At 42.2% G+C, this 27,191-nt stretch overlaps 1 protein-coding gene across 2 annotated transcripts in view; it reads left to right on the top strand.

Moving 5' to 3' along the window:
* The first annotated feature begins 338 nt into the window (after nucleotides 1-338).
* Nucleotides 339-27,191, top strand: part of gpc5b (glypican 5b) — a 62,194-nt gene continuing 35,341 nt past the window's right edge. For both annotated transcript variants that reach the window (XM_085252173.1, XM_085252172.1), the window contains exons 1-7: nucleotides 339-618; nucleotides 2,570-2,731; nucleotides 8,324-8,871; nucleotides 19,833-20,015; nucleotides 21,441-21,604; nucleotides 22,137-22,196; nucleotides 22,700-22,822. In XM_085252173.1, the coding sequence (XP_085108299.1) occupies nucleotides 441-618; nucleotides 2,570-2,731; nucleotides 8,324-8,871; nucleotides 19,833-20,015; nucleotides 21,441-21,604; nucleotides 22,137-22,196; nucleotides 22,700-22,822 (1,418 nt within the window). In that variant the 5' untranslated portion in view covers nucleotides 339-440. The remainder of the gene's footprint in view (nucleotides 619-2,569; nucleotides 2,732-8,323; nucleotides 8,872-19,832; nucleotides 20,016-21,440; nucleotides 21,605-22,136; nucleotides 22,197-22,699; nucleotides 22,823-27,191) is intronic.

Raw genomic sequence — 27,191 nt, 5'->3', positions numbered from 1 at the left:
TTAATTGAATTGAATGCATCTTATTTATAGAAACGCCAGCTGTGCAATGTGCCACATATAACCACAATAAAAAATAAATACATTTTTAAAAAGTAATAAAAAAGCAAGTGGACCCTGGAAATGAACAAAATGTGAGAAAACTTTTTAAAAACCAATTATTCCGTTAAAGCACGCCAAGTTAAAGTGGCTTTTTCCTTAAGTGCTTTATGGCAACCACAGAAACAATGTTTGGAAGCATTGGGCCGCTCATGCCAGTAATTAAGTAATTGAAGTAAAGCGAGAGAGGGAGTCGACGAGCGGGAGGAGGGCGCTGAGCCTGACACTGGGCTGCAGACAGACTTAGTGGCTGCAGATGAAGTTTCTGGTCACACTGCACGGTGCGACTTTCAGGAATTCATAATAACCGTCCAGATTTTCTAACTTCCCTCTGACATGTTGCGATGTTCCGTGCAGCCTTTCAAAACGTGGACTTGTTTTGGGTAATTTTGCTGTGTTTTGTTCTTCTACCGGAGGCTGGCGGTAGATCAGCCGATGCAGACAGCTGTCATGAGGTGAAGACAGCCTACATGATGCGCCAAATAGGCCCGGTGGAGCTGGTGCCAGACAGACCGGGACCAGGTCAGTCAGTCAATCCCTTTGGAACTATTATATTTAGCAAACTTTACTTGGATTTATTAAAATATTATACTTTAATTTAGAAAGACATGATATATAAAAACTTTTCCAGCTTTTTATAAATGAGGCCAGAGCAGAGCTTTGTTTGCCTGCATGCATCAGTGGAAAGAACCTAATAATTAAGTAATCTGTCTTGATACAGCCTAACATTGATTGGCTGTTTTATTGCTGTTAGACTTATGATTGAACACGTGAATACAGCGTGAATAAAACTTAGCCAAAATGGTTATGACCACTATGAGGGGCCGCATTTTAAATAGGGAGGATCATCTCTGTAGACAACCCTTTAATGTGAGAGAGAAATGAAAGTTTGCTGAGAAATGAATAAATGAATAAAGCCCTCTCGGGAGGACTTGCATCAACTATTTGTTTTCTAAATATAAATTCCCTTTTAAATTCTTGTGTGTGTGTGTGTGTGTGTGTGTGTGTGTGTGTGTGTGTGTGTGTGTCCGCGCACGCGTATTATACCATTCACATTTTATGACATTCCCATGTGTGCTATCTTCGTCACTAAGATTTCTCCAAGAAAACGCAAAGTGTGATCTGGCAATCAACATTGTTATAGACATATTAACTTATGCTTTGACCATTTATAAGCCTCACCTAAAAGCTGTACTTGTCTTTACTATGAAAGTGTTACTTGCTGGTTACCACTGGTTAATAACACAGTAATTACTATTTATAGGTATTTTGCAGAAAATGTCTGTGCAAAGGTGCTTCTTCTTCTTGTTCAGTGATCTGGTGTGACCCTGAATAGATTAGCTTGAGGAAGATGTCAGTCACATGTGCCAGCATGAAGGCACAACCGACCAGGCTTGTCAGTGATCTTTGCTTCCACATCCTAAACTTCAAATTTCAGCTGAACTGTCCACTAAAAGTATTTGCCCTTAAACGCCCATAGTTCAATTTGAAAATAATGCATTTTAAAAAGAGCTTAAAACAGCATAAAGATCCACTTACTGCAAATTTGTGAAGGTGCCACCTTTTGATCTGTGTGACACTAAACTGCATCTACAGGTGAGTGCAGTGCAGCTCAAAGCGCTGAAAATTTATCAACAAGCAGACCTTGTATTACGACTAGAACATAAGTCAGCACGGTTTGCTGAATCATGCCTGCTCAGTCCGTTCTGGTGTGGTTATTTGTTGGGGCAGTTTCAAATCTTGTTGCAAAGGTGAAAGAGATCAATACTGGATGCATGCAGCTTCAAACTTACCTGCTGTTCAAGAAGCAAACCCTGAATGCAACACTACCAAAATTCTTCTATTATCAGCCTGTGAATGACCCAAGGTTTGGCACTGTTTTGTTATTTGTGTGTGAGCGTGTTTGTGCGCTGCATACAGTCCATTCCCCTCATCTCTCTCTACCCCTTGATCTCAGTCAGCTGCTTGACAGCTTGGTTTACAGTAGTCTGTCAAAGTTAGACTGCTCCTAGTCACACACACACGCACATGCATACACACACTCACACACACACACAAATGCACAAACATTGGTGTGAGTGGTGAAGTTTCACTCGCTGCTCATGTCATCATGTCACCTCCCACCAGGCCCGTTGTGCAAAGCATTTTTGAGGTCACAAAGTTCTGTGCACCACATGCTTTTAAATTCTAAATAACCGATTGGATTTACTAATCGACTGGCTAATAAAGTTTGTTGATGATAAAATGTGGACAAAATATAGACCTTTAGTTAGTAGCAGAAAGTTCCTGAGCTAAGCCCCAAATCATTCTCTGTCTTTCACATATGTTCATATTTATATGAACAATAAGAAATTTGCAAACTGCTGAAGTAGTATAGTAGGTCGAGTGTTGAATGATTTTCTGTGACCTAATAAGCCCTGGACCTGGTATCCAGGCCTTTTTTTTTAAGGTATATAATTCCTTTGTCTTTCAGATGAGTCTCTCCGAGTGTGTGTCCACCCTGGGCCCAGCTGCTGTACCAGTAAGATGGAGGACAGCTACATGGCAGCTGTTCGCAGTGAAACACAGCAGAAGATGCGATCTTACAGTTTCGAACTCAAGTACCTGATTGCTGGACACATCAAGGCGTACCAAGGTGAGGGAGGGATATTGAATTGAGTTCATACAATTAAAATAATTCTTAAACTATACTGATTTCTCCTTTTTAACTCAATTTCAATTACATTTTATTGAAATAGCTCCAAATCACAAAAACTGTTGCCTTGCAACACTTGCATTAGTGAAGACAAAACTAGTGTTGGAGAACGGTGTAGCTGGAGGATCTGTACGGTCATGAAAAAGAACGTTTTTACAGGACTCTATGCAGTCCTGACAAACTGTGAAAAACAAAGCACACTCTTACTGCTTCCATAGAAATTAAGAGTGCAAGTAGCAGCCAGGTCCTGCTAATCAAATGCACTTTAACTGATCAGCAGCAAGTGTGGGCACCTCAATAAAAGCAGAAGTTCGTTGGTCTTGAGCATTCAAGCGTGTATAAATAAAATGCCACGGTCTTGTGGATGTCTCAGCAAATTCACCCCTTGTTTAAGGAAGCTCCAAAAATGCAAGAGCTACATCTCAGTTGACATTTAAAATTTTAAAGTTTATGACAGTAAAATCAGAAAAAAACTGAGCAAGTGTGGCTTGTCTGGAAGGTTTGCCAGGAGAAAGCATTTTATCTCCAAAAAGGAGCATGGCAGCACAGTTTAACTTCACAAAATTGCATCTGAACAAACCACAAGACTTCTGGGATAAGACCAAAGTGATGGAAAACAAAAACATATGAACACAAACGCCTCATACCAACCAAACACAGTGGTGGAGGGGTAATTATTTGGGTTTGTTTTTCAGCAACAGGACCTTCTCTGTATACAAACCTATCCTGGAGTCAAATGTGAGGCCATCTGTTCAACAGCTTAGGTTTGGCGGCCTAAATGAGGTCATGCAAAAGGACAATGATCCCAAACAACAGAACGACTAAAAAAGAAAAGATTTCAGGTGTTGTAATGGCCTTGTCAAAATCCAGACCTCAACCTGATAGAAACACCGTGGTACCTTGAGAGAGCTGCGCACGAATGAATGCCCAATCCTCAATGAACTGAAGCAACCTTGTAAACAAAGAGAGACCAAACCTCATCCACAATAATGTGAGAGACTGATAAAGTCGTACTGGAGTGATTACTTTAAGTTATTGCTGCTGAAAGTGGTTTTATAGCTATTGGATCATGGGGTGCACTTAGTTTCACAGGAATGCATAGAGTCCTGAGAAAACTTTATTATTGGATTAGATTAGATTAGATAGAACTTTATTAATCCCTCGGGTGGGTTCCTCTGGGAAATTCGATTTCCAAAAAAGCACAGCACCGACAGAAGTTACAGAGTTACAGAATATTATATATATATATATATATATATATATAATACACACACACACACACACACACACACACACACACACACACACACACACACACACACACACACACACACACACACACACACACACACACATATATATATAAATACAGAGACAATATAAATAAAATATACGAAGGGGATAAATAGAATAAATAGGAATAAAAATAAAAATACAAGTGAATTGCACATTTCAAGTATTGAGTCTATTGCACTGTTGACTATTTACAAAAGTATTGCACAAAAGGTATTGCACAGTGAGGTGAAGAGGCACTACAGCTTAGTTGTTCCCCCCTCCTTTGTCCTCCTGTTTCCCCTCCCTCTCCCCTCCAGAGAGGAGTTAAACAGTCTGATGGCGTGTGGGACAAAGAAGTTTTTAAGTCTGTTAGTTCTTGTCTTTGGGAGAAGCAACCTGTCACTGAACAGACTCTTCTGATTGTTTATGGCCGTGTGCAGAGGATGTCTGGCATTGTCCATGATGTCCATCAGTTTCTTTAATGTCCTTTTCTCTGCCACTGTCACCAGAGTGTCCAGCTTCATGCCGACCACAGAGCTAGCCCTCCTGATCAGTTTCTCCAGCCTGCATGAGTCCTTCTTTGCTGTGCTGCTCCCCCAGCACACCACAGCATAGAAAAGTACTCCAGCAACCACCGACTGGTAAAACATCCTCAGGAGCTTCCTGCAGATGTTAAAAGACCTCAGCCTCCTGAGGAAGTACAGTCGGCTTTGGGCTTTTTTATACAGGTGCTCTGTGTTGCATGACCAGTCCAGTTTATTGTCCACCCACAGCCCGAGGTACTTGTACTTGTTGACCACCTCCACCTCCTCCCCCTCTATCTGAACCGGCAGTGGACCTTCTCTGGACCTCCCGAAGTCCACAACCAGTTCCTTAGTCTTTGAGGTGTTGAGTTGCAGGTGGTTTGTGTGACTCCATGCGACAAAGTTCCTCACCAGACTTCTGTACTCCTCTTCCTGATCATCCCAGATACACCCCATGATGGCCGTGTCGTCTGCAAACTTCTGAATGTGGCATAATTCAGAGTTGTAGCAGAAGTCAGAGGTGTACAGGGTGAAGAGAAGAGGGGACAGCACAGTTCCCTGTGATGACTGTACATATCCAACTTATTTTAAGACTAAACCTAAGGACTAAAACTCCCCTCACATGTGAATTAAATTATCAGCTTCCCATTGCTTTGTAGCTGACAGTCGATCTCTAGTGCTTATTGCAATCACACTGATTGCACATGAATCCATCATGTGTTTTCTTTGCTCCTTCTGGTAGTTGCCTCAACTGCTCGCCTCAAACTTGAGAGTAGTTATATTCACAACTTTCCATTGCTTGTGGTTATTTGCCTGTCATCGCTACAAAGTATAAATGTCCACAATAAAAATCTGAAAAATATTTCCACATTAAGGATAATACATCTTGCAGTATTTAGCTACACCCCTCCTTCAGCATGAAGCCCAGGTTCATTCATTCTCTCCTCGATTCATGACTGACAAGCACAAATAAAGGGCCTCCACCAAAGCGACTTTAATAGCAGTCGTGATTTTGATGTTTTAACAAGTCTGTCGAGAGCCCGTACCCCCCTCTGCCATTCTCACTTTGTGCGTTCATCACAAAATAGCTAGTCTGTGTCAGGGTGGTGGTGTGAGGCCAGTTTATTTTGTGAGGCGCCGCAGTGGCTAGCCAAACAAACAACTGATGTTCGATTGAGTCTTTGAGAGAGCAAACTCTCAGAGGGAGCAGCGGAAAACTTTGTTACAACTCTCTGCTCTCTTTCTCCGTCTGTCTGTCTCTGTCGCTGCAATAATCAGGTTTTGTTCTTGGCCAATGAGAGAGCGAGAGACGAAGAATGTTTACATTCAGTACGTATCCGCGGCAAAGTGTTGTTGCTGTGGGCAACAGCCGGTCTCTAACGGCCTGCTCTGAATAGGAGGAAGAATACTCTGCTTGTCCACTTGTCTCTCACTGCTATTCACCGTTTTGTGTAAGCATGTGTGTGCATGTGTGCGTGTGTGTGTGTGTGCAGGAGGGACCGTGTAGCTTCTATGTGTATGCGCTCATGCATTGTGGTGATAAAGGAGAATGGTAGAACTGATGAAACCCAGCAGACAGACGAGCAAACACCTACCTGTTTTCTTTTTGCTCCATCTCTATCCCCACACCCCAACCCCCTCTACATTTGAATACACCCAGCCTCAGTTTCAACTGGATGGCTGAACCATCCATGGGTAAAATGAATGCCAAACACCAAGAGACAAAGTATGCTGCAACTAGAGCAAATAAGAGAAGACAAGTTTAGTTTGCTGCACAAACCGTCTTCTCATTAATGCCAGGACTTCAGTAGCCCCACAGACCTATCATGTTCTGGAATCACTGTAGTTATCCCAGCACAGTTGGAAATAAATAAGATTCAGAAACATGGAAAAACTGTGGAAAGCAGGCATTCTTTGACAGGGTGGTGAGAAGCGTAGGCTTTATTTAGCCATTCATTGATCTAACTTGGGCTTTATTGGGGTTGTGATTATTAGGATCATTAGACCTGGTGCTTTAATGTGTATATGTCCCATGTGTTTATTTTAAGTGTCAAATGATCTTTTCAGCCACTCTTTTTTGGGGGGTTAACCACAAAATTGGAAAACAGTGTCATGGATGCTTAGGTGTCTGTTGTTTGACAACCTGTTATTCTAAAACTTGTGCAGATACACCCAAACATCTTTATGGACCAATGAGGGATTTTTGTGGTATGTTTTTGGTTAACCAACCCTTTAATTAATTAAGTTCATTTTGCAGGACAGCAGTGTCCCTCAACAGCTGAGCAGAGTCTCAAAGGACCCCCTCTCTTAAGTGCAGTGATTATAGCCCACTGGAGAAACTGAGACATGCCCAGAGCAGTTGTAGTCAGGCTCTATTTACACACTCTGGATTACTTTGGTGTGTGTGTCTGTGTGTGTGCATGTGGATATGTGTCTGCATGCTTGCGTGTGTTTCTCCTGGCACTGTAAGACCCTCGTGTCCTGCCATTCACATCGCAGCTGTTGTCCAATCACAGGGGCTAAAAAGCTAATCACATGACCCCACGTGAGCACACTTTGCCATGTCACTTGATGCCCTCTGTATTTGAGTGGCTTTTGCACGCACACACATGCAAGTGAAATGTTCTCACTCAGTGCTTTTGACTAAATAGGCCTGCCACTGCCGCTACGCTGCCTCCAGGCCGTTCAAATGTGTTCATCACCTTAACTGACCACAGCATATATTGCCGTCACTTGAGGAGTTGGCTGGCTGCGGCTGTGATTGCAAATGACAAAGCTGTTACGATGTGAACTCACGCACACGCACAGAGAGCGACATACACAGTGGCTGAAAGAGTGACTTGTGAAAGTGCGACATAAAAAGGTTTCCCTTATATTCTCTTTCATCCAGTCTCTTTCCTCTCCCTCTCTCTCCGTCTTTATCCGGATGCCTTCACACTGACATCACCCTTTTTACTAGGCAAGTTTCAAAAGTAAAGACACCGTCACACACCGCAGGCGTAAGGGGCAGGGTGGTGTCCTCTTTATTAGCCCATGCCTGACATGGGAAACACAGTGGATCATGAGATTGGGCCCCTCATTATCACCTGACTATAGATAACAGGGTAGTGAAAACGAGCTCAGGGATGAATTAAGTTTGAGCTATTTTTGATGAAGTCAGTTCAAGGACAGTTAGACATGTTCTTTGCAGTTAGAGAAACCTATACCTGCAACATCGTATATTTTGAAATGATGTGAATTTATTTTAGTGTTAAGCCCCCAGAGGCATCCAGTATGGAGGAGTCCAGCCGCAAGAAGACCTAAATAATCGAAGAAGCCAGTGGCAAGTGGAAGATCAGTCTGTAAGCTAAAATAACCCTATAAGGATGTTCCTGTTGGGCCCATGATAAACACAGAATCATGGGCCCAACAGAAACATCTTTATAGAGTTATTTTAGCTTAACTGTTCTGCATATGATTAAAACAAACACTTGACTTTTTTCTTCCCTGATGAGAATGATCACAATAACAACAACTAATTGCTGTATATGAAAAAGCCATCTTACAGAAATGCTGCTGCTTGAATCTTTCTTGGGACAGCAACATGAAGGGTCCTGAAACAGACCACTCGCATATCTAGACAGCTTTGCTAACCCTTATCTTTGATAGCTCCATAGATGTTTGGCTCAGGTGCACACGGCTAATAAATTTAACAAAACAAAAATCTTTCCATCTTTTCTCTCTCTCGTTCCAGAACACTTTGAGATGCTACTTTCTTTTACATCCAATCTGACCAGCACTCTGTTTGACAGTGCCTACTCCGCGCTGGCGTCGGACTGTCGCCCTCTTGTGTTTCAGCTGTTCACTGACATCAAACGGCACCTTTCTGGAGACTCTAATTCCTCCTTGGAGAGTGTTGTGCGTCGATTCTACAATGACCTCTTCCCACTGGTCTATCGCCGCCTGCTCAACCCTGGTATAGGCCAAATGTCAGTCCGTACCTATAACTCCCTTTCAACCAGTCACGATGACTGCTTGCGCATGACACGGCGGGACGTCAGCCCATTTGGACCTCATCCTCGCCTACTCGTCAGCAGCCTGTCACGAGCACTCGGGCCGGGTCGAGCGCTGAGCCGACTGTTGAGACTGGCTGGAGAGGTTGTGAACGCGACCGAGAAGGCGACATTATCCAGAGACTGTTTGCGAGGGTTAGTGAGGATGCAGTATTGTTCCCACTGCAGAGGACTAACACTGATACGGCCCTGTACTGGACTGTGTATCAACATCATGAGAGGATGTCTGGTAAGTTTTTGGAAGTTGACTATTTTAGAAAACCCATCCTTCGCCTATTATTTAGAGCCCCAGTTCGAAAAAAGTTGGTACGCTGCTGGAATGTAAGTAAAACTAAATACCAATGATGCCATATTTTATTCACAACAGAACATCGAGAACATGTCAAGCATGGAAAGTGTGACATTTTACTTTTTCATATTAGCTCAATTTGGTCACACATCTCAAACAATATTGGGCAACAAAAGGCTGTAAAAGTAATTAAACTTAAAGAGAAAACAGCAGGAGGAACTTTTTTTTGGTAGCTTTTTTCTTTTTGTTGAAAACTTTTTCTCGGATCCAAAAATGTACGTGGTGTTTCATAACTCCACAATCCAGCTTCACATTATATTTTTTATTTTCTTTTATGGCAAATGTGGATTTAACCTCTGTACTTCTAAGTAATGAAGATCCCAAAAGCTTGAGTAGCTCACCAACTATGGAGTGGAAATGATTATCTGATAATCTCAAATGATTATCAGATTACATAAAAACTGATCCAAATGATGATGCATAGTCAATCCAAGATTCCCAACAGTTTACAAACCTAGTGTAAGCCTAATCTTAAACTTAGCAAGGGGGGGTCTGTATATTCTAGATTTAACAGGCAGCCAATGAAGAGAAACTAGTATGGAAAAAAATGGTCTCGCATTCAGTTTAGCTGCTGTTAAACTGAAGGCTTTTCAGGAAGCTTTCAGAAGAGCCTGATAATGATGAGTTATAACAGTCAAGCTTAGAAATAATAAATGCATGAGTTAGTTTTCCAGCATCACCCTGAGGCAGGGTATTTCTATTTTTACAGAAATTGTGCAACTGCAGGAAAGCGTTTGGATTGTTGTAATAAAAGGCAGCTGTCGTTAGTATAATTTATCATAAACTTTTAGTATAACCATTGCACTTTGGGGAATGTGGTGCTCTCTGCTGTGTGTCACCTGGGCATCATGTGCATAGCAATGAAAATTAATGCTGTGCCTTTTAATAATAACACTTAAGGGATGAATGTATAATGTAAATAGAACTAGTCCCAGCACATAACCTTGAAGAACTTTATAATTAACCTTCCACTGTTTCTTTTCCTGTTTCCAATTGTAACATAAAATCCCCATTTTTCCTGTTTTCCATTATGTATCCCCTTTAACTCTTGCAATCCGATGTATAGTTTAGAAATGTGTTTGCCACTGGGACTGATTTATAAGCCATTAAGATCATCAGAACCTGAATTAGCCTCAGTACTTTTTCATGTATTGCGTTATTGGTATTGTCCGCCTAATATTGTGTTACACCTATATTTGTCTTATAAATCCTGTTTGATCTGGTGGAATGATATGCGGAAGTATTGTTTCTAAACTTCTGGCTGTAATTGAAGTAAAAAGATTAGAGTCCTGATTCAAAACTGACATGTTTATAATTAAAGCATTCCCATCCTTTGCTATAACTGCGATTGCCATGAGAGTTTCACTGGTCTGAAGGACACAATTAAATGTTTTCAGCGAGAGAGGAGTTAGTGGTTGTTTAAATGAAAATCTATTATTGTTGTTTTGAATTCCCCAAATCCAAATAAACTGGAGTGTGAGGGAGATCCGTTCCCCCAGTTCAGCACAACCCAATTCTCTCAATATCCTTAATCATTTAACATTAAAAAGACATTCAGTCTTAGTGTAGGATAAGTGAGATGTTGAGAAGAAAATATAATCCCTACTTTTAGGATTGAATTCATGCCACACATCACAGATTATTCTGGTGATAAGAAATACCTGATGCATCCTCATATGGGTTCAACCTTGAGTTAAAGTCACTGACACTTATGACTTTGGTATGGTCTGAGTCTCATAAGTGAGTTTCTTGTATGAAAACTGTCACAGTCTGGCGAGGGCAGACTGTAGGTGTTGGCAAACGGACCCAAACGCAACTCCATAAACTGAACGTGGCGTAGAGTTAACAGAAAATCAGCCGTTTATTGAGGCCAGCAAAAAGGGAGTACAAACAGCAGGACACAGGTGAACACTAAACCATAGCCTAAACTGGGTGAACTAAAGCTAAACATGAAAAACCTTAAACGGGGTGAACTGACATAGAATGCTGAAGTGAGGGTATGGACGAGCAGACGACCTGACAAATGACATGCAAAAACAGAGGACTTAAATACACACGAGGTGATCAGGGGAAGTGGAGACACATGAGGAAACAGCTGACTAACATGAACCTAATGACAGGAGCAGTGAAGCTAAATACACAGAACCAAGAACACACGACTCCTTCCAAAATAAAACAGGAAACATAATGAAACGCAGACATGACAACCAGAACTTGACAACGTAAGACACAGACATGAAACACATGAAGAGCAGGGGAGACTTAACATGGGTTGGAAACACGAGGGGGGAATTAATAAGAACTAAAATCACCTAGGCATGGTAACAAATGAACTTAGAAAACCTGGAGGGCTTAAACATAAACTATAAACATCAAAATGAACTAAAACTCAAAACACTGGGTCATAAGACCCAGGACCGTGACAGAGCCCCCCCTTCAAGGGCGGATTCCAGACGCCCTAAACCACAAAAAACAAAACAAAAACCAAAAACAACCCACCAAGGGCGGGCCAGAAACAAGGCCACAAAAACAAAATGTCCAGTCCACAACCCCTCAGGGGGCTGACCCGGAGGGTGACGGCACAGGAGTTCACGGTCAAACAGTTCCGGGGGCCGTCCGTGCGGACGGCAACGGTGGCGACATGGAAACGGTTCAGGGGCCGGCCGTGTGGAAAGCAGCGGCGGCGGCGGAGCAGTTCAGGGGGCCGGCCGCGCGGAAGGCAGCGGCGGTGGCGAAGGCGACGACGGAGCAGTTCAGGGGGCCGGCGGAAGGCGGCTCTCTAGTGTCGGGTGCACTGGCCGAGGCCCGGTGGGCAAAGGACCAGTCGAGGCAGGACCAGATGAACCAGACGAGGCGGGACCAGACGGTGGCGTGGCAGCCACAGGCGACGGAGCCGGACCAGGCGTAGCAGATGCAGAGGCTGGACCAGGCATAGCAGAAGCTGGAGCTCGACCAGGCGAAGCAGAAGCTGGAGCTCGACCAGGCGAAGCAGAGGCTGGAGCTCGACCAGGCGAAGGCAGGACCAGACGAGGACGAAGACTCGGATGAAGCTGGACCAGGCGAAGCACAGGCAGAAGCTGGACCAGGCGTGGCAGAGGCGGAGGCTGGACCAGACGAGGATGAAGACTCGGATGAAGCTGGACCAGGCGAGGCAGAGGCTGGACCAGACGACGACGAGGCGGCCGCAGGTGGCGGCTGGACAGGCTTTTCGGGCCCTCCAGCTGACGCGGCGTGAGGCTGAACGGACCCCTCGGACCCTCCAGCGGAGACAGGTGGCTGAACGGGCCCCTCGGACCCTCCAGCAGAGACAGGTGGCTGAACGGGCCCCTCGGACCCTCCAGCTGACGTGGCAACAGGCCCGCTGCGTTCACATGACATCTTATAGGTATCAGTCCAGAAACAAACAGGTGTGAGATGTCTTGAGGCAGAGACCAGCCCAGTCACTGCAAGACCCATGTTAGTTGACATAATAGGTTCAGAAACAGAAAGCCCTGTGTCTACATTCTGCCCTTCAGACTCAATCAATGACATAACGTTATGGCACAGGTAAGCTGGGTCAGCCACAGGGAAAACAAGGATTACTATATTACCCACAAAAACATGACTTAAACCTCCAGGGGGAAGTCCCTGGGTGAACATGAGATATTCAGATATGGATCTGAGTGATGAGAATTGACCAGTCTGATAGCGGTAAGTGGTACATTGACTTGGGACCACGCTAGAGGTGGACTGTAACTCAAGGGGGTTATGTAGAGTGTATGGTGAAATGGGTACAGATAATGCTGTGCTAGCAACCATAGCCGAGACGGGTGACATTTCCGGCTGTGTGCTGGTGTTAACACTAACCTTGGGACTCAAAACCCTGTCCGATAATGTGCTCACAGAAACCTCGGAGAACTGTGTCAAAGTAACTCCGTGAGGGGACGCTACATGGTCATTAATAGTGGAATCGTATCCCCTGGTCTCAGACTCAATCCTCTGAGTAGAGGCGGCAGGGATGGAGGTAAACAGTCCAAAAACACCCTGCTCACGACTGTGGGGAAAACAGAATTTAGGTGGGGACATTTCACAGTTCGTGTTACCCTGATTAGAATCCCTGTTGTCACCTTTAAGTCCCAACATGAGGTCATGACCAGCATTCTTATTTTTAAGTTCATTGGACACAGGAGCAGCAGGCAAAACATGATCACACCTCGTCTCACCCTCCGTTCTTATATGCTCTGCGACATGACCCTCCTCTAAAAAATCCTCATTCGCTGTGAAAGCACAAGTGTCTACTTTAAGCACCTCATAGGTGAGCAGAGCAGACTCAGGAAGGGAGGCGTTAGCCACAGGCAACTCAGCTTTAGATGGAACCCCAGGCGAAGTAACGGACAATGGAGGAAATTCCTCCCCCCCTCTTGTCACACAATTAGCTTTTAGGTCTGTGGAGGTCTCCCTCCCTCTAAGTATTACACCAGAGGTCCCTGCCAAATCACTGTCTACGGGTGTCTTCGGGGCAAAATCTCTGGGCGGCGGCCCGGTTAGCGTGCCGACTCGTATGCTTACAGCAGGCGGAGGGGAGGCTGCGCGGCCACGGGGCTGTGGTGACGCAGTCCGCACACCGGACCGCTGATGCTGCCGAGGGCAGGCTGGGAGGATGGTGCGGAAGAAGTCCGAGATCAGAGGGGGTAGCGCCTCCCATAACCAGGGGAAAACCGTGACGCTTGTCCCCAACGAGTAAAGTAACTCCTCCCTCTCCTCCTCACTAGAGCTTCGGCTCCACTGGTAGCATAACGACTCGACTGCTTGGATTACGTCTCTACCAGGGGTCGCTGGCTCCGACATGGTCAGGTCGTACTGTCACAGTCTGGCGAGGGCAGACTGTAGGTGTTGGCAAACTGACCCAAACGCAACTCCATAAACTGAACGTGGCGTAGAGTTAACAGAAAATCAGCCGTTTATTGAGGCCAGCAAAAAGGGAGTACAAACAGCAGGACACAGGTGAACACTAAACCATAGCCTAAACTGGGTGAACTAAAGCTAAACATGAAAAACCTTAAATGGGGTGAACTGACATAGAATGCTGAAGTGAGGGTATGGACAAGCAGACGACCTGACAAATGACATGCAAAAACAGAGGACTTAAATACACACGAGGTGATCAGGGGAAGTGGAGACACATGAGGAAACAGCTGACTAACATGAACCTAATGACAGGAGCAGTGAAGCTAAATACACAGAACCAAGAACACACGACTCCTTCCAAAATAAAACAGGAAACATAATGAAACGCAGACATGACAACCAGAACTTGACAACGTAAGACACAGACATGAAACACATGAAGAGCAGGGGAGACTTAACATGGGTTGGAAACACGAGGGGGGAATTAATAAGAACTAAAATCACCTAGGCATGGTAACAAATGAACTTAGAAAACCTGGAGGGCTTAAACATAAACTATAAACATCAAAATGAACTAAAACTCAAAACACTGGGTCATAAGACCCAGGACCGTGACAGAAAACTATGCAGCTTTGTCCTTTCTCCTTTTATTTCTCTTTACTGGGAATCACCAGATTCTCTGCATTCATCACTTAAACCTTTAATAACCTCACTGCGAGCGATTGCTGTCAGTCCCAGTCAGATTGCAACTGTTTGCAGAAATTGTCTTAAGATCAAAAGTGGTGGTGAATGTGTGATACCCTCAAGCTGTGGGCAGCTACTTAGTCACCACAAGTTCGAATCAGTCACAGAATTCAGTGCCATCACCAAGAAGCCACCAGTTTTGTTGTAAATGAAAGGAGGATGCCGTCCTATTTGTTTTTTGACTGAGCCATTTGCTTGCTCTGAATTATAAGATAGATTTGGTAATCTAAATGTGGCCAGTGTTGGATGGTTTCCATTTGAGTCGATTTAATGTAACGTTGTTCGGCTAATGTTATCTTAGGATTTTGGTGATTAGCCCTGTGGTGATGGTATTTGGTGATGAGTATTTTAATTTATTTTATAAAATCTGTATTTGGTGTCAGTGTATTGACAGAGACAATAATGCTTTGCAAACTATAACAATGCTATGCTGGACCGATTTTTTTCCCCTAGTTAGTAATAGCCTTCACATCGTATGATACTAGACTAACTGAAGCTGTCTGTTTCTCCATTATATAATTACAACGAAGGACATGTTTGCAAAAAACCTTCCCCTCAGCTAATCAAATATAAAAAATTACATGTAGAAGATAGAACAGATCAATATCAGAAGGTCTTCTTGTTCTGAGGTCTCTGTTTGCTGCTTCTGAGGGCAGTTTCTAATACTGCATTGCTCACGAAGGGGCCTCGTTTACACGTATAAATTGGTCCATGCAGTCATTAGCACATTCATAGTCCAGTGTGTGTAAAACAAGAATACTTATGTCTTAGCATTAAAGAGTCTTCTAAGTAGCACTGTGTGATCACTATTGTCCAGCAGTCACAGATGCACAGTAATGCGATTGTTGCCTCATCTCTGTTTTGTGTCTCTGTTTAAGACATCAGCACAAAGAGTCATTTGTATACTTGTCTCCACTGTGTGTTCTGAATCTGTCCTATAGTCACTGATCTTGTCTCTATAAGGGATCAGAGGACATAACGTAATGTTAAGAAAAGAGAAGCTTTTGTAATGTTGTTACCTCACGGTACGATGGGACGTTTGGTCTACATAGTGAGCATCTCTTTGTTCTTGCTTTCTGAAAGTGACCAGTTTTGCTTTTCATCCCTGCTGATGGGTTTCTGCTGGTTGGCCCGTCGATTTCAAAGCTCATGGTGTGAGCCACATTGAGTCATTCATTTTATTGTGTACCATCACAGGGAGCCCAACGGGAGCCGTATCCTTGGTGACTTCTTCTGCTGAGCTTTAAGACACTCCCGTGTAGAAAACTCTCAGCCTCACAGGAAAGGGAGTTTGGAAGTGTAGTTTTCCTCTCGCTTAATGCTTTCTTTGCTTCTGTATTTTCCCAACAAGGCTTCCTGAGTCATCTCGCTTAGTCATGTTTCCTGGTATAAGGAACATCTTCTTGGGCTCTAAAGCTGGTGAACTTGACCACTATGAATAACAGACGGGCCCATGCTGGTAACTTTAAAAACAAAGTTCAAAGTGCCTTTTCTATGTTCAGGTCAACTGTCTGACAAATTTCCAGCTTCTCTTTTGATATGCTTTCCACACATGCAGCTGTGGTCTTCTGTGATACCTTGGATTCTTACGTTATTCCATCTTGATCTTCCCTCCTGGTCACTTAGCCTAGCTTCCAGCTTACTCCAAAATTTGATTAAATTAATTTAATCTAAAATCACAAATAGCAAATAAATATAAATTAAATACAAAACACTGAGTCTCACCCAGGACCGTGACAGAGGGGGCTGTTTCTGACTTTCAGACAGCCACCAAAGATCCTGAAAGCAAAACAGAGTTACAAAAATCTTCTTGAAAGCAAATTTGCTGCAAAAGATTTTGGGTCTGCCTGGACAAAAGTATAGCAAGGCTGCAAATTCCCCAGAGCAGCAGTCAGATCATTTTTGACGGTTTTAATTCAGACAGAGATTTCGCAATCGCCTTGAATGTGCTATATGCTGATTTTAGTTCTTCTGATTTTAGCGAGGATATTTTGGAACTGAAAGGTACTCAGCACTGAGCTCAGGCCTTTCATACAGTTAATGTTAACAAGAGCCAGGGTCCTGATAACATTCATGGCCGCCTAATTAAATATTGTGCTTAAGAACATCATCCTATATTTCATGTTATTTTTAATAAATCCTTGCAAATACATAATGTGCACTCTCTTTTTGGAAAAGACGCTGTCGTGGTTACACTCACTAAATCTAGTCGTCCAAAAGTTCTAAACGACTTCAGGCCTGTTGCCCTTACCTCAGTCGTGATTAAGGTTTTTGAAAAAAATCACCAGAAAAGTGATTATGGAAGCGATTGAACATCAGCTGTCACGATCAGGATCCAATGCAATTTGCATATATGCCCAATAGAGGAGTGCAGGACTCTACTTAATCTGAGTCTTAAACATGTAGAGAGTAAAGGGACTCACAGCAAAATCTCCAGTGTTAAATTAACACTGGAGAGTGTCTATATGGGTCCACACCTCTGAGTGTTAAATACAACACTGTTGAGTGTTAAATTAACACTTTTGACAGTGTTATATGTTTAAAAGTAACCTAGTCAGTTTTGAAGATTAACAATGGCTAACACCGTTAAGCGATCGTGGCTCAAGAGTTGGGAGTTCGTCTTGTAATCGGAAGGTTGCCGGTTCGAGCCCTGGCTTGGACAGTCTCGGTCGTTGTGTCCTTGGGCTAGACACTTCACCTGTTGCCTACTGGTGGTGGTCAGAGGGCCCGGTGGTGGCAGTGTCCGGCAGCCTCGCCTCTGTCAGTGCGCCCCAGGGTGGCTGTGGCTACAATGTAGCTTGCCATCACCAGTGTGTGAATGTGTGGATGACTGGATATGTAAAGCGCTTTGGGGTCCTTAGGGACTAGTAAGGCGCTATATAAATACAGGCCATTTACCATTTACCATAACACTGAGCAGTGCTGATTTTCTAACACTGGAATATTTCTAACATTTTGAGTTATTTTCCAGTGTCTGCCACATGCTATCATTTTTCTGTAAAGCAAATGTACCTACGGGTATGAATAAAGTAACCTTGAATCTTGAAGCTTGTATCATTAGAAGCCATAGCATACATTTTTAGTGTTATGAGGATTATAACCAACTGTATCTTTCCATGAAGCTAAATAAATAAAATAATAATATGAAAATAAATAAGATAAAACTGAGGTCATTGTACTGGGATATAAAAAATTTAGAACTATTGTATCTAACCAGATTGTTACTCTTTTGTCTTTCAATGTAAAATAAATACTGTATGTAAGACTGCTTTTTTCCATTTGTGGAATATCTCTAAAATTAGAAACATCCTGTCTCAGAGTGATGCTGAAACAATAGTTCATGCATTTATTATTTCTTAGCTGGACTACTGTAATTTATTATTATAAAGTTTTTCCAAAAACTCCCTGAAAAGCCTTCAGTTGATCCAGAATTGCTGCAGCAAGAGTCCTGACAGGGACTAGAAAGAGAGGGCAGATTTCTCCTGTATTGGCTTCCTTCATTGGCTCCATGTTAAATCCAGAACTAAATTAAAAATCCTGCTCCTCACATACAAGGTCTTAAATAAGCAGTTCCCATCTTATCATAATGACCTTATGGTGCCATATCCCCCTATAAGAGCACTTTGCACAGGCACTGCAGGCTTACGTGTTGTTCTTAGAGCATTTAAAAGTAGAATGGGAGGGCGCTGTGTAAATACAACTGAATTGAATTGAATTGAACTGAACTGAAAGGCACTTCCTCCCACTCTTGCTGATTTGACCCGCACACCTAGCCATCACAGTTTGGGCCATATAAAGCTAATCCTTTACGCCTAACTATTTTTTCCTTCTTTGAACACATCAACTATGATGACAAAACGTTGACTTGCTCCCTAATACACTGTATCCCACCCACTAACAGGTACTGTGATGAAGAGATAATCAGTGTTATTCACATTTCAGTGGGTATAATGTTATGGCTGGTCAGTGTAATTATTTGATCCCCTGCTGAACTTGTAAGTTGGCTCAGTTACAAAAACATTAACAGCCTCAATTTTTAATGTAGTTGAATTTTAATGGAGAGAGACAGAATATCAGCCAAAATAACCAAAATAATTATATATCGATTTATCGATTTAAATCGTTATGGAGTGATATAAGTGTTTGATCTCCAAGCAAAACATGACTTAGTACTTGGTGCAGAAAGTGAGCAAGGTTACAAATTTAACAGGGGATTTTCCCCACTGTACAGTCTATGCTCCAGAGGTTCTGGTACATATATTTTTTAACTGGTTAAAGTCAGGCTAGCTTACACTTTTTATGCTAATCTTAGATAATCACCCGATTGCTCTTTGTGCTCAGTGAATAAACCCAGCAAGAAAAGTGAGTTTCGTCCTGTTTAGATCAGCTTTAGAAAGAAAACATTTTACATATATTGTTGCAGTGACACTTTTGCTCTTCTAAATCTTCTCATTTGTAATCTCTGCAGAACCTACTGGACTCCCTTTTGGGTTCAGTGTGCGATTTGAAGAAGACAGTGTTTTAGATGCGTGGGAGGCACCAGAGAATTTGTATCCCGCTGTCAAGGGGCGAGACAGTTACCAAATTCGCACTAATGCAGCCATCTCTCATTCTGCTGAATCATTCAGAGAATTTTACCACCAACAGATCATTCCCACATTACATTTTGACTGACAGATAACAAGAGCATTGCCAAGAGAATTGGCAGTCTCTTCCGTGCTTCTTACTAGTCTGCTTTGAAATTTGCTGGACAGCTGTACCAGCGCCCAGGGGGAATTCTTTATAGCACAAAACTAGAAGATGGCACTGTTCGTCTCACTTGAGAGTTTCTTGGATGCAAGGAAAGTGTGATTAAAAAAAACAACAACTCTGAACATGTTTATCCTCCTCAGTAATGAGAAGGAAAGAAAAACCCACGCAGAGCAAAGAGAGAGGCGGAGGAAACAATGTATTTAAAGAGAAATTCAGTTATTAAGTTAAATTGAATTATATCTAAAAAGCACAAAATCACAGTGAAATGTTAGACAGATAGAAATCATAGACAACAAAGACAGAAATCCAACAATAAATTCAAATTCATATTGAGTAAAGACTTAAAGAGAATATATATAGATATATAGATATAGATAGTCTTCTCTGATTCAGAGGAAGCACTGTATGTGATCTGCATTTTCTCATTCTTCGTCTTTTCTCCTCTCTTTTTTTTCTAGGTGGGTGTATCTGAGCTGGGTGGCCCCTGGGGGAGTCTGGTGGTATTGCTTCAACGCCTAGCTGCTACTTTAGCAACCAGCAGCAACCACAACAGCATGGAGTTAGCTCTCTTAGCTGTGAGACACCATGTAAATGATGCCATACTACATGCGCAGCTGCATGGACCACGCATCACAGCCACAGTAAGCAAAAGAGATAATTTGATGTTGGGGATGATGTTTGGTTTGCTTTATACTGGCTACACTTATAATTGTTTAGAATATGACATGTAGTCATGTGGATGCAAATCAACTGGGGGAAAAAAAGTTTAAATATGTAATGTTAAAGTGCTTCAAACTAAAAAAAAAAAAAGAAAAAAAGATGAGCATCCGGTCCCTAAGCATCGTTACACATATGCCTCAATAATAAAGCCATTTGAATTTTGGACACAGAGGAAGGAAGGCCATGGGTTTCTTTCAGCCTGGCAGTTGGAGCTTCTTAGAAAAGCCTTGTACCTAGATGGGCTAAAAACAGCCTCATTCTCTTTAGAGAATCTGGGGTTCCCTTCAGTCTGTGTGTGTGCGTGAGCATGTATGTGAGTGTGAATACAGATCCAGTGCCAGACAAAGACTGTGGTTGGCGGGACAACCGATACCCAGAATGCAGCTTGGTTCAGAGTGATGAGAAAGTTTCTGTGGCTAATCTGTAGACAAACAGACGACACACAAACACATGCATGCATGCACACACTGTTGGAGGAAGCAATAGAGTAGTCGTCCAACTTTGAGAGAACATTGTGGACTTAGAGTAGATTCCTGAGAGGTAAACAAACATACACAGACATAATTGCACTGCTAATTGTGGCTGATAAGAAAATGCCCCTTCATTAAATATTTGATCAAAGTTCTTCATCCATGTGACGCATGACAGTTGGTTAAATGAAATATTGGCTACACTTAATGCTAAGGTTAAGACAACACTGATTTCTGTTCTCTTAGAGAACCTGACAACCAGTGTTAGAAAATTAAACACTAATGCAGGTGTGGGAAATGAATTTTCCCAGGGACCACATGAGTAGATGGGACAGTCGTGGAAGCTTACAACGTTAAATCTATAAGGAAATGAAATTAATATCGGCGCTTCCAAAAACGGTCCCATTTCCTCATGTAGCCCCTTGGGAAAAATTAATTGCCCATCCCCATTCTATAACTGAATAATTGGTATGAAGCTAATCTTTTGTGTATTTATTGCAATAATAACCAAAAAACTACCAGCTATTAAATTTACTGGGCACTCGGCATGCCTCCTAATGACATGAGTCAGTGGTCACAGGCTTCAACATCCTTGGTGCAATAAAGACTTAGCTGAGCACTTAGTCAAATAAGTCAAAGTTAGCTTCTCCAACTGGTAATGCCAGTTTGACTGAGCATATTGACAAGTAGTCTAATCTCTAATCTACTGCAAGGAAGAAAAAACTAGCATTGTCTCTCAGTTCATCCATTTACCAATACTAATGAACACATCTTAAACATGACACGTGGTCTAGATAAACGTGCATAATAGTCCATGTACATCATTCAGCATTCCTCTGAAAAGCAGCCCAAAGTTATCATCCAGTGTTTCCTCAGGTAGAGAAAGTGTGCGGCAGCCAGGCAGCTGGTCCTGTGATGATGGGTCCACAGTCAACTACCGTGCACACTACAACATCAGCAAACTTGGAGAGGTCGCCTGCGACTTTGCCTCCTTCAGTTGGTCCACCAGTTCATCGACGATTGCGGCTGCAATCCCGGAGGTGAGTAACATACTGGATCTGCTGATATGCATTGCTTATTGTTAGAGAAGATGGAAATATTTGGGGCCTGTAAAGGAGGATGGAGTAGTGTTATTTTTTTTATATTTGTCATTCACGTATTGCAGGGGAAGTATGGGCATAAGCAGAACAGAAAGCTCAGCCCTCAATCAGCTGAGAGCAGCTCTTACCAGCTGATGGCTCAGCTATTATCCTACACACATGAGGCGTTAGGTTGACAAATTTCACATATGACATGTTATTTAAGCTGCTTTGTAACTAACTTCAAGTCCAACGCCTTCTTTTCACATTGTGTCTTACTTCATAAATGTTCTGACTTTTGTCACTGTTGCCTGCATTCTTTTGAATGCGTTACCATTCCTCTCTCAAACTCAGGCTTCTATATGGCACATATGCCTTGTGCTTTCTACATATGTGTGTAAAAAGGCGAGGATGTCCCAGAACATCTTTGATTATTATATTGCTGATGGAACTCAAGTGAAAAGAATTGTTCATTTCTTTGTGTTTGCACTAGGTCATTCCCTCTTAAAGGTAGCAGAGGGGAGAAGAGTGGAAACCTGAAAAAAATATCAAGGTAATTGATGTATTTATGAACTATTAAATTACCCTAAAATCAAGAAGTCAGAGGATAACCATTCGTCTCCATTGTGTTATCCTAAGTTTTCAGAGTGATTTTTATCTAGCCTTAGTTGTGTCTGTTGCCATTAAAAGTAGTCATATTCCAAGAAATTCATGTGAAATGATTCTCTATGGCTGTATTATTACATTACACTATCATGGTAAAATCACGTAATTCATGTAATTGTTCCACATAAATGATATAGTATTTTCCTAAACTTGGAACTCTAAGAAAACGTAGTAAATGAACCCAAATATCGGATTTTTATTACACAGTCATTATCTAAAGGGAGTCTGTGTGGCTTCCTTTTGTTGCCTTCGGTCTATCAGAAGGGATTTTGCAGCGAATTGGACTTGACAGTCTAAATTGAGACAAATAAAGGCATATGGTACACCGCCTCAACTCTTATTAACAACAACCCGAGCATTCAGCTGTGCACAACTCCTACTCTTTTTCAGAGAGTTTGAGGGCTCTATCCAGCGGTACCAGTGGTTTTTCACCGAGTTGCCAGAGATGCTTTGTGAAAGTGAGATGGAAGTGGAGCAGCACACATGCTGGAGCGGCCAAGATGTCGTAGAGAGGTCTGTGTGCATTGTGATATGTTTTATTCTGTGACAAATGCTTTTTTACAACTATGATGTACCAAAAAACAGGCAGAATTTGTCTACTTGCTTTCAGGTTACCCTGTAAAATGACCTGAGACACATTACCAGTTAACAATATAATCCTTAGGCTACAGTTCCACACAGTAACACAAATCCCTATCCTCATGAGGACACATAAGATCTTTCTCTTTGTGTTTCCATACGTACCTGCGCACAAAGCTAAGTTGAAAACCAGACCAAACAGACTCAAAAGCAATCGCCAAAATGATTCTACTCTAGAAACACGAAAAGGTAGAAATGAAGGCTACAACGCTGCAACTCTGCCCATAACTGCTTATGTTACCTGTTGAAGTTCAGGCTCGGGCCACTGAACTGGGGTCTGCAGATACTCACCTTTAACATCACTGGGTTCTTTGCTAGCTTTGCGTTAGCATGCTGTATGTGGATGCTTGCAAAGAGCTGATGTTGTGTTAGCAGTGTAATGCATTTGTGTCTCTCCTTTTGAATTTCACCATTTATTCACCATTTTTACTTTATCAGTGTTGGATAAACCCAGTGACAGCTACCTCCATAGCTAGAGCCTGATTTATTGGCTGGCTGTTATTGTTGGCTGGCATGAGCATTTATAATGAAAATAAAAATCTAAGAAGAGATGGCAGAAACACCCTTCAGCCATGTTATGAGTGTTGATGTTGTATCTGTTAAAATTGAATCTGTAACTTTCCTCTTGGCAGTACACATTTGAACGGCACAAAAACAAATTGATCTGTGTAGAGTCTGGAAGAGTATAAATGAGTAAATAAATAGCTGGACATAACAAATATTAGAGAAAACTGTTGCTTCTGAAAGAAAAAAAATGTTGACTAATATATTTAAATATTGGATTTTATCCTATAACTGGCTCTACTCATGTATTGGTTTCAGTTTATTCTAGCATTTACCCACCATTCAATGTAAATTCCAGCCCAGTATGTTATCCTATCCTGTTGTATTTCACATGCAATGAGCTGAATTCTGTCATTGTTTTTGCTACCTAAAACTGACCCTTTTATGCTTCTTTCTAGCTCCACGCTTTGTTTTGTTTTTTTAATTCTTTAACTCTATTCGTTATTAATAATTACATTCTATTTATCTTACACTGGAACTTGATGCTGTCTCATTTCATCCACTGTTCGAAACGAGATGTTTTAGCTCCTTTCCCTAAAAAGCTCCTTTTAAGACAGAATTCTTCTGATTCGTTGTCACTGACAAACAGAAGGTTTAAGCAGTAGGTACAGTAGACAAGTTGTACAAGTACAAGCACAATAGCATGCCTGAGATGACCATATTAAGCCTGTCATGTCACTATAATGCCATACAGAGCATAGATATTTTTATTTGCAACTTTGGTCATGTTAAAAAAAAACCCATCCACATTCAGAGCATAATATCTATTTAAAATGTGTCTGTGTGTGTGTGTGTGTGTGTGTGTGTGTGTGTGTGTGTGTGTGTGTGTGTGTGTGTGTGTGTGTGTGGCTCCTATAGTTGCCAGGGCAGGGGTTGTGAAGGTTAGAGAGTTCGTTTCCAGAGTCTTTCTCATGGTGATTACTTTGGCAGCTTAAACTAGTAACAAGACAAATGGACCCACACACGCACACATGTACCAAGCACACACACGCTTAGACAAATGTGCTCCGAGACGCATTCTTCCACACATACCGAGCAGCAAACATACCAACATGCACCCAGCAATACACACACTCCTCTGGAGCACACTCACTTGGATGTGAGCCCGTTCTATCTGTCTCAGCAGGGAATCTGTTCCTGTGATAGAGAAGGTTTATTTATTGAAGGTCTACCAACCATACGAAACAGGCCGTGTTGCCTTGAAGGACATCCTACACATGCTTCGCTCTTTCTTTCTTCACCGTTGATGCTGCTGAAGTCAGTGATCCTCATATATATTTATCGGCTTTGCTTTTTCTTTTTCACTGGATATTTAAAGAAAACTGGAGCAGGAAACACTTTAAAAGGATAATAACGCTAAAAATTGCATTGTTACATGTTGAGAAATCCACAAATTAGCAAGCTATTGGTGGCCTGATGTACCAGACAAAGAAAAACCATGCAAAAGCAAGTCTGCTCTCATCACTGGTGTCGCTTAAGTTTTATGCTGGGGATCTTATTGATCTTATTTATTATAATGCCCATGATTTCAGATGCTGAATGAACATATCGAGTAAAATACCTGTCCTTACTCTGTCCTTTCTTTAACATTTTAACCTGTTGGGACATTTCCCACATCTACATTCTTTACCGGTCCATTCCAAACTAGATATCCCTGCATTCCCTCCAATTTTGTGTAAAAGGTCTTGAATTAAATATTAAAAAATCCGCCACCATCATTCCAGCCTGATGTTTTACTCACTCTCATAACAGGTTTAGAAGAGATGTCGCCCTTGGCCTGTGCTGGAGCGCAGCCAGTCTGTGCTTCTCTGACCTCTTTACATCTTCTTCTCTCATTCATCCATCAATCCATCCACCCATTCTCCCATTAATTCAGCCATCCATTCATCTCTCCATCCTGCTATTCAGACCTCCATTCATCTCCTCCGCCCTCTGACCCACTTCACTTACAAATGTCTGGTGTTGGTGAAAGTGTGTGTTTGTGCATGTGTGAAAAAGATAAATGATGAGAAAGTCTGAGAGTGGATGATGGAGGAGCAGAGGGCAGATTATAGGCCCCCTTTTTTTTCATGGTTACAAGTTGGCATGACAATGAAAATGGTTACACCTACATTGTAGGGAGACTAGACTGGAGCACAAGAGTAGGTGTCGTCTGTTTTCCGGTATCCAAATCCAACTTATTTAAATATTGCAGTTAAAATATCTGTTCCTAAGTGCATCTTAAATAACTACTAAAGAAGAAGAAAAACAACTTTATTTAGCTGATTTTTTTTTTTGTTTCAGCAGTGGAAGTCATGTAGCTTCTCCAGCTGTCTCCTAATCTGGTCAGAAGGCACAGCCAGGTTTATCAGATGTGGGGCGTGGGGTCTGATGCGCTGAGAATAAATGAGAGAGCATCAATTTACAAATAGTCTGAAAGTCGGACACAAGTGAGAAAACAGTACCATCAGAGAAGGCCCGACGCCAAATTCTTTATAAACTAAGCATACAGGTGACAGGACCCAGCTGGCAGCACATAATCCTCCAGTGGCTCTGGGCCATCCTAATATATCCACTTACACACACTCCCCCAAAGGTGCGCCGCTCACAAGTGAGACTCTAGAACAACTAGAGTTGAATAAGAGCTGTATTCAGAATAGTGATCTAAACCGATTTTTTTAACTTTTATTTTCATATTTCAAAAGCATTTATGGCGTTCCACATTCATAATCAAGTCGCACAAGTATTTTCACAAGTTTTGCCAGATTCAACTCAGGACAGGGCCGAATCACTGTCATTTAGGGTCATCTTACTGAATGCATTTCATGGCGAATGTTTTAATTGTCTAAGATGGAAAAGCAAAAACTCATTTTGACACAGAGTTTGTTAATGCTGGCTCGCACTGCATTCACACACTCCCCAAATAGTCTGAGGTTGGGAATGCACTCCCTCAACTTTGTGTTGGTCATTGTCACTTTAAGTGAAAGGCAACCCACAGCTAATAGCATACTCCACATTAAAAGTTTGCAGTGAAATGTTTGCACGCGTGCAGTACAAGCAAATGTATTTCTTTCACTCAGGCCTAATTATCTAGAATGAGTAGAAACATCGCTGTGGGCACATGTGTGATGAATGTGGACCTTCTGATTGCAGTTAGATCTGTAATGGCTGATTGCCTCCAGAAGAGGGAAGCAACAGATCAACATCTTTAGCGACCACGCATTAACTCTGTCCTTTTCACTAAAAACCTACCATACCCGGTCTATTTATGCGTCCTGTGTTTGTGTGTGTGTTCAAATGTCCACCTCTGATTTACATCACCCCTTAATGTTTTATGAAGACATGTAACAGTCCAAGACAGAAATGTCCTGAACCCTGAGGTAGAAAGTAGAGAACTGCTTTTTTTCCCCAGACCAGTCTAAACCACACTGTACTTTCATCTGGCACAAGAAATACAGGTTTATCCCTCAGGTGTGGGTACAGTGTGTTACTTTGTGTAGCCTATGTATGCATATTATAAGTGTGTGTGTGTGTGTGTGGAGTGGGGTTGAATGGGCTAATTAAATGTCTCCACAGGAATGCAGCTAGATTTACAACTGAGGTTGCGACGCCTATAATTGCACTCCTCCCTCAGATCAGATCACCATTTCAGGTGTTATAATTTTGTGTGTGTGTGTGCGATCCTTTAACGCTGCAGGGA

This window comes from Mchenga conophoros, linkage group LG17 (genome assembly GCF_057382185.1).
Source record: "Mchenga conophoros isolate Kocher_MC1m ecotype Shallow Benthic linkage group LG17, M_conophoros_male_GT1.1, whole genome shotgun sequence".
NCBI classification, from domain to species: Eukaryota; Metazoa; Chordata; class Actinopteri; order Cichliformes; family Cichlidae; genus Mchenga; species Mchenga conophoros.
This window is presented reverse-complemented; position numbering and strand designations above follow the sequence as displayed.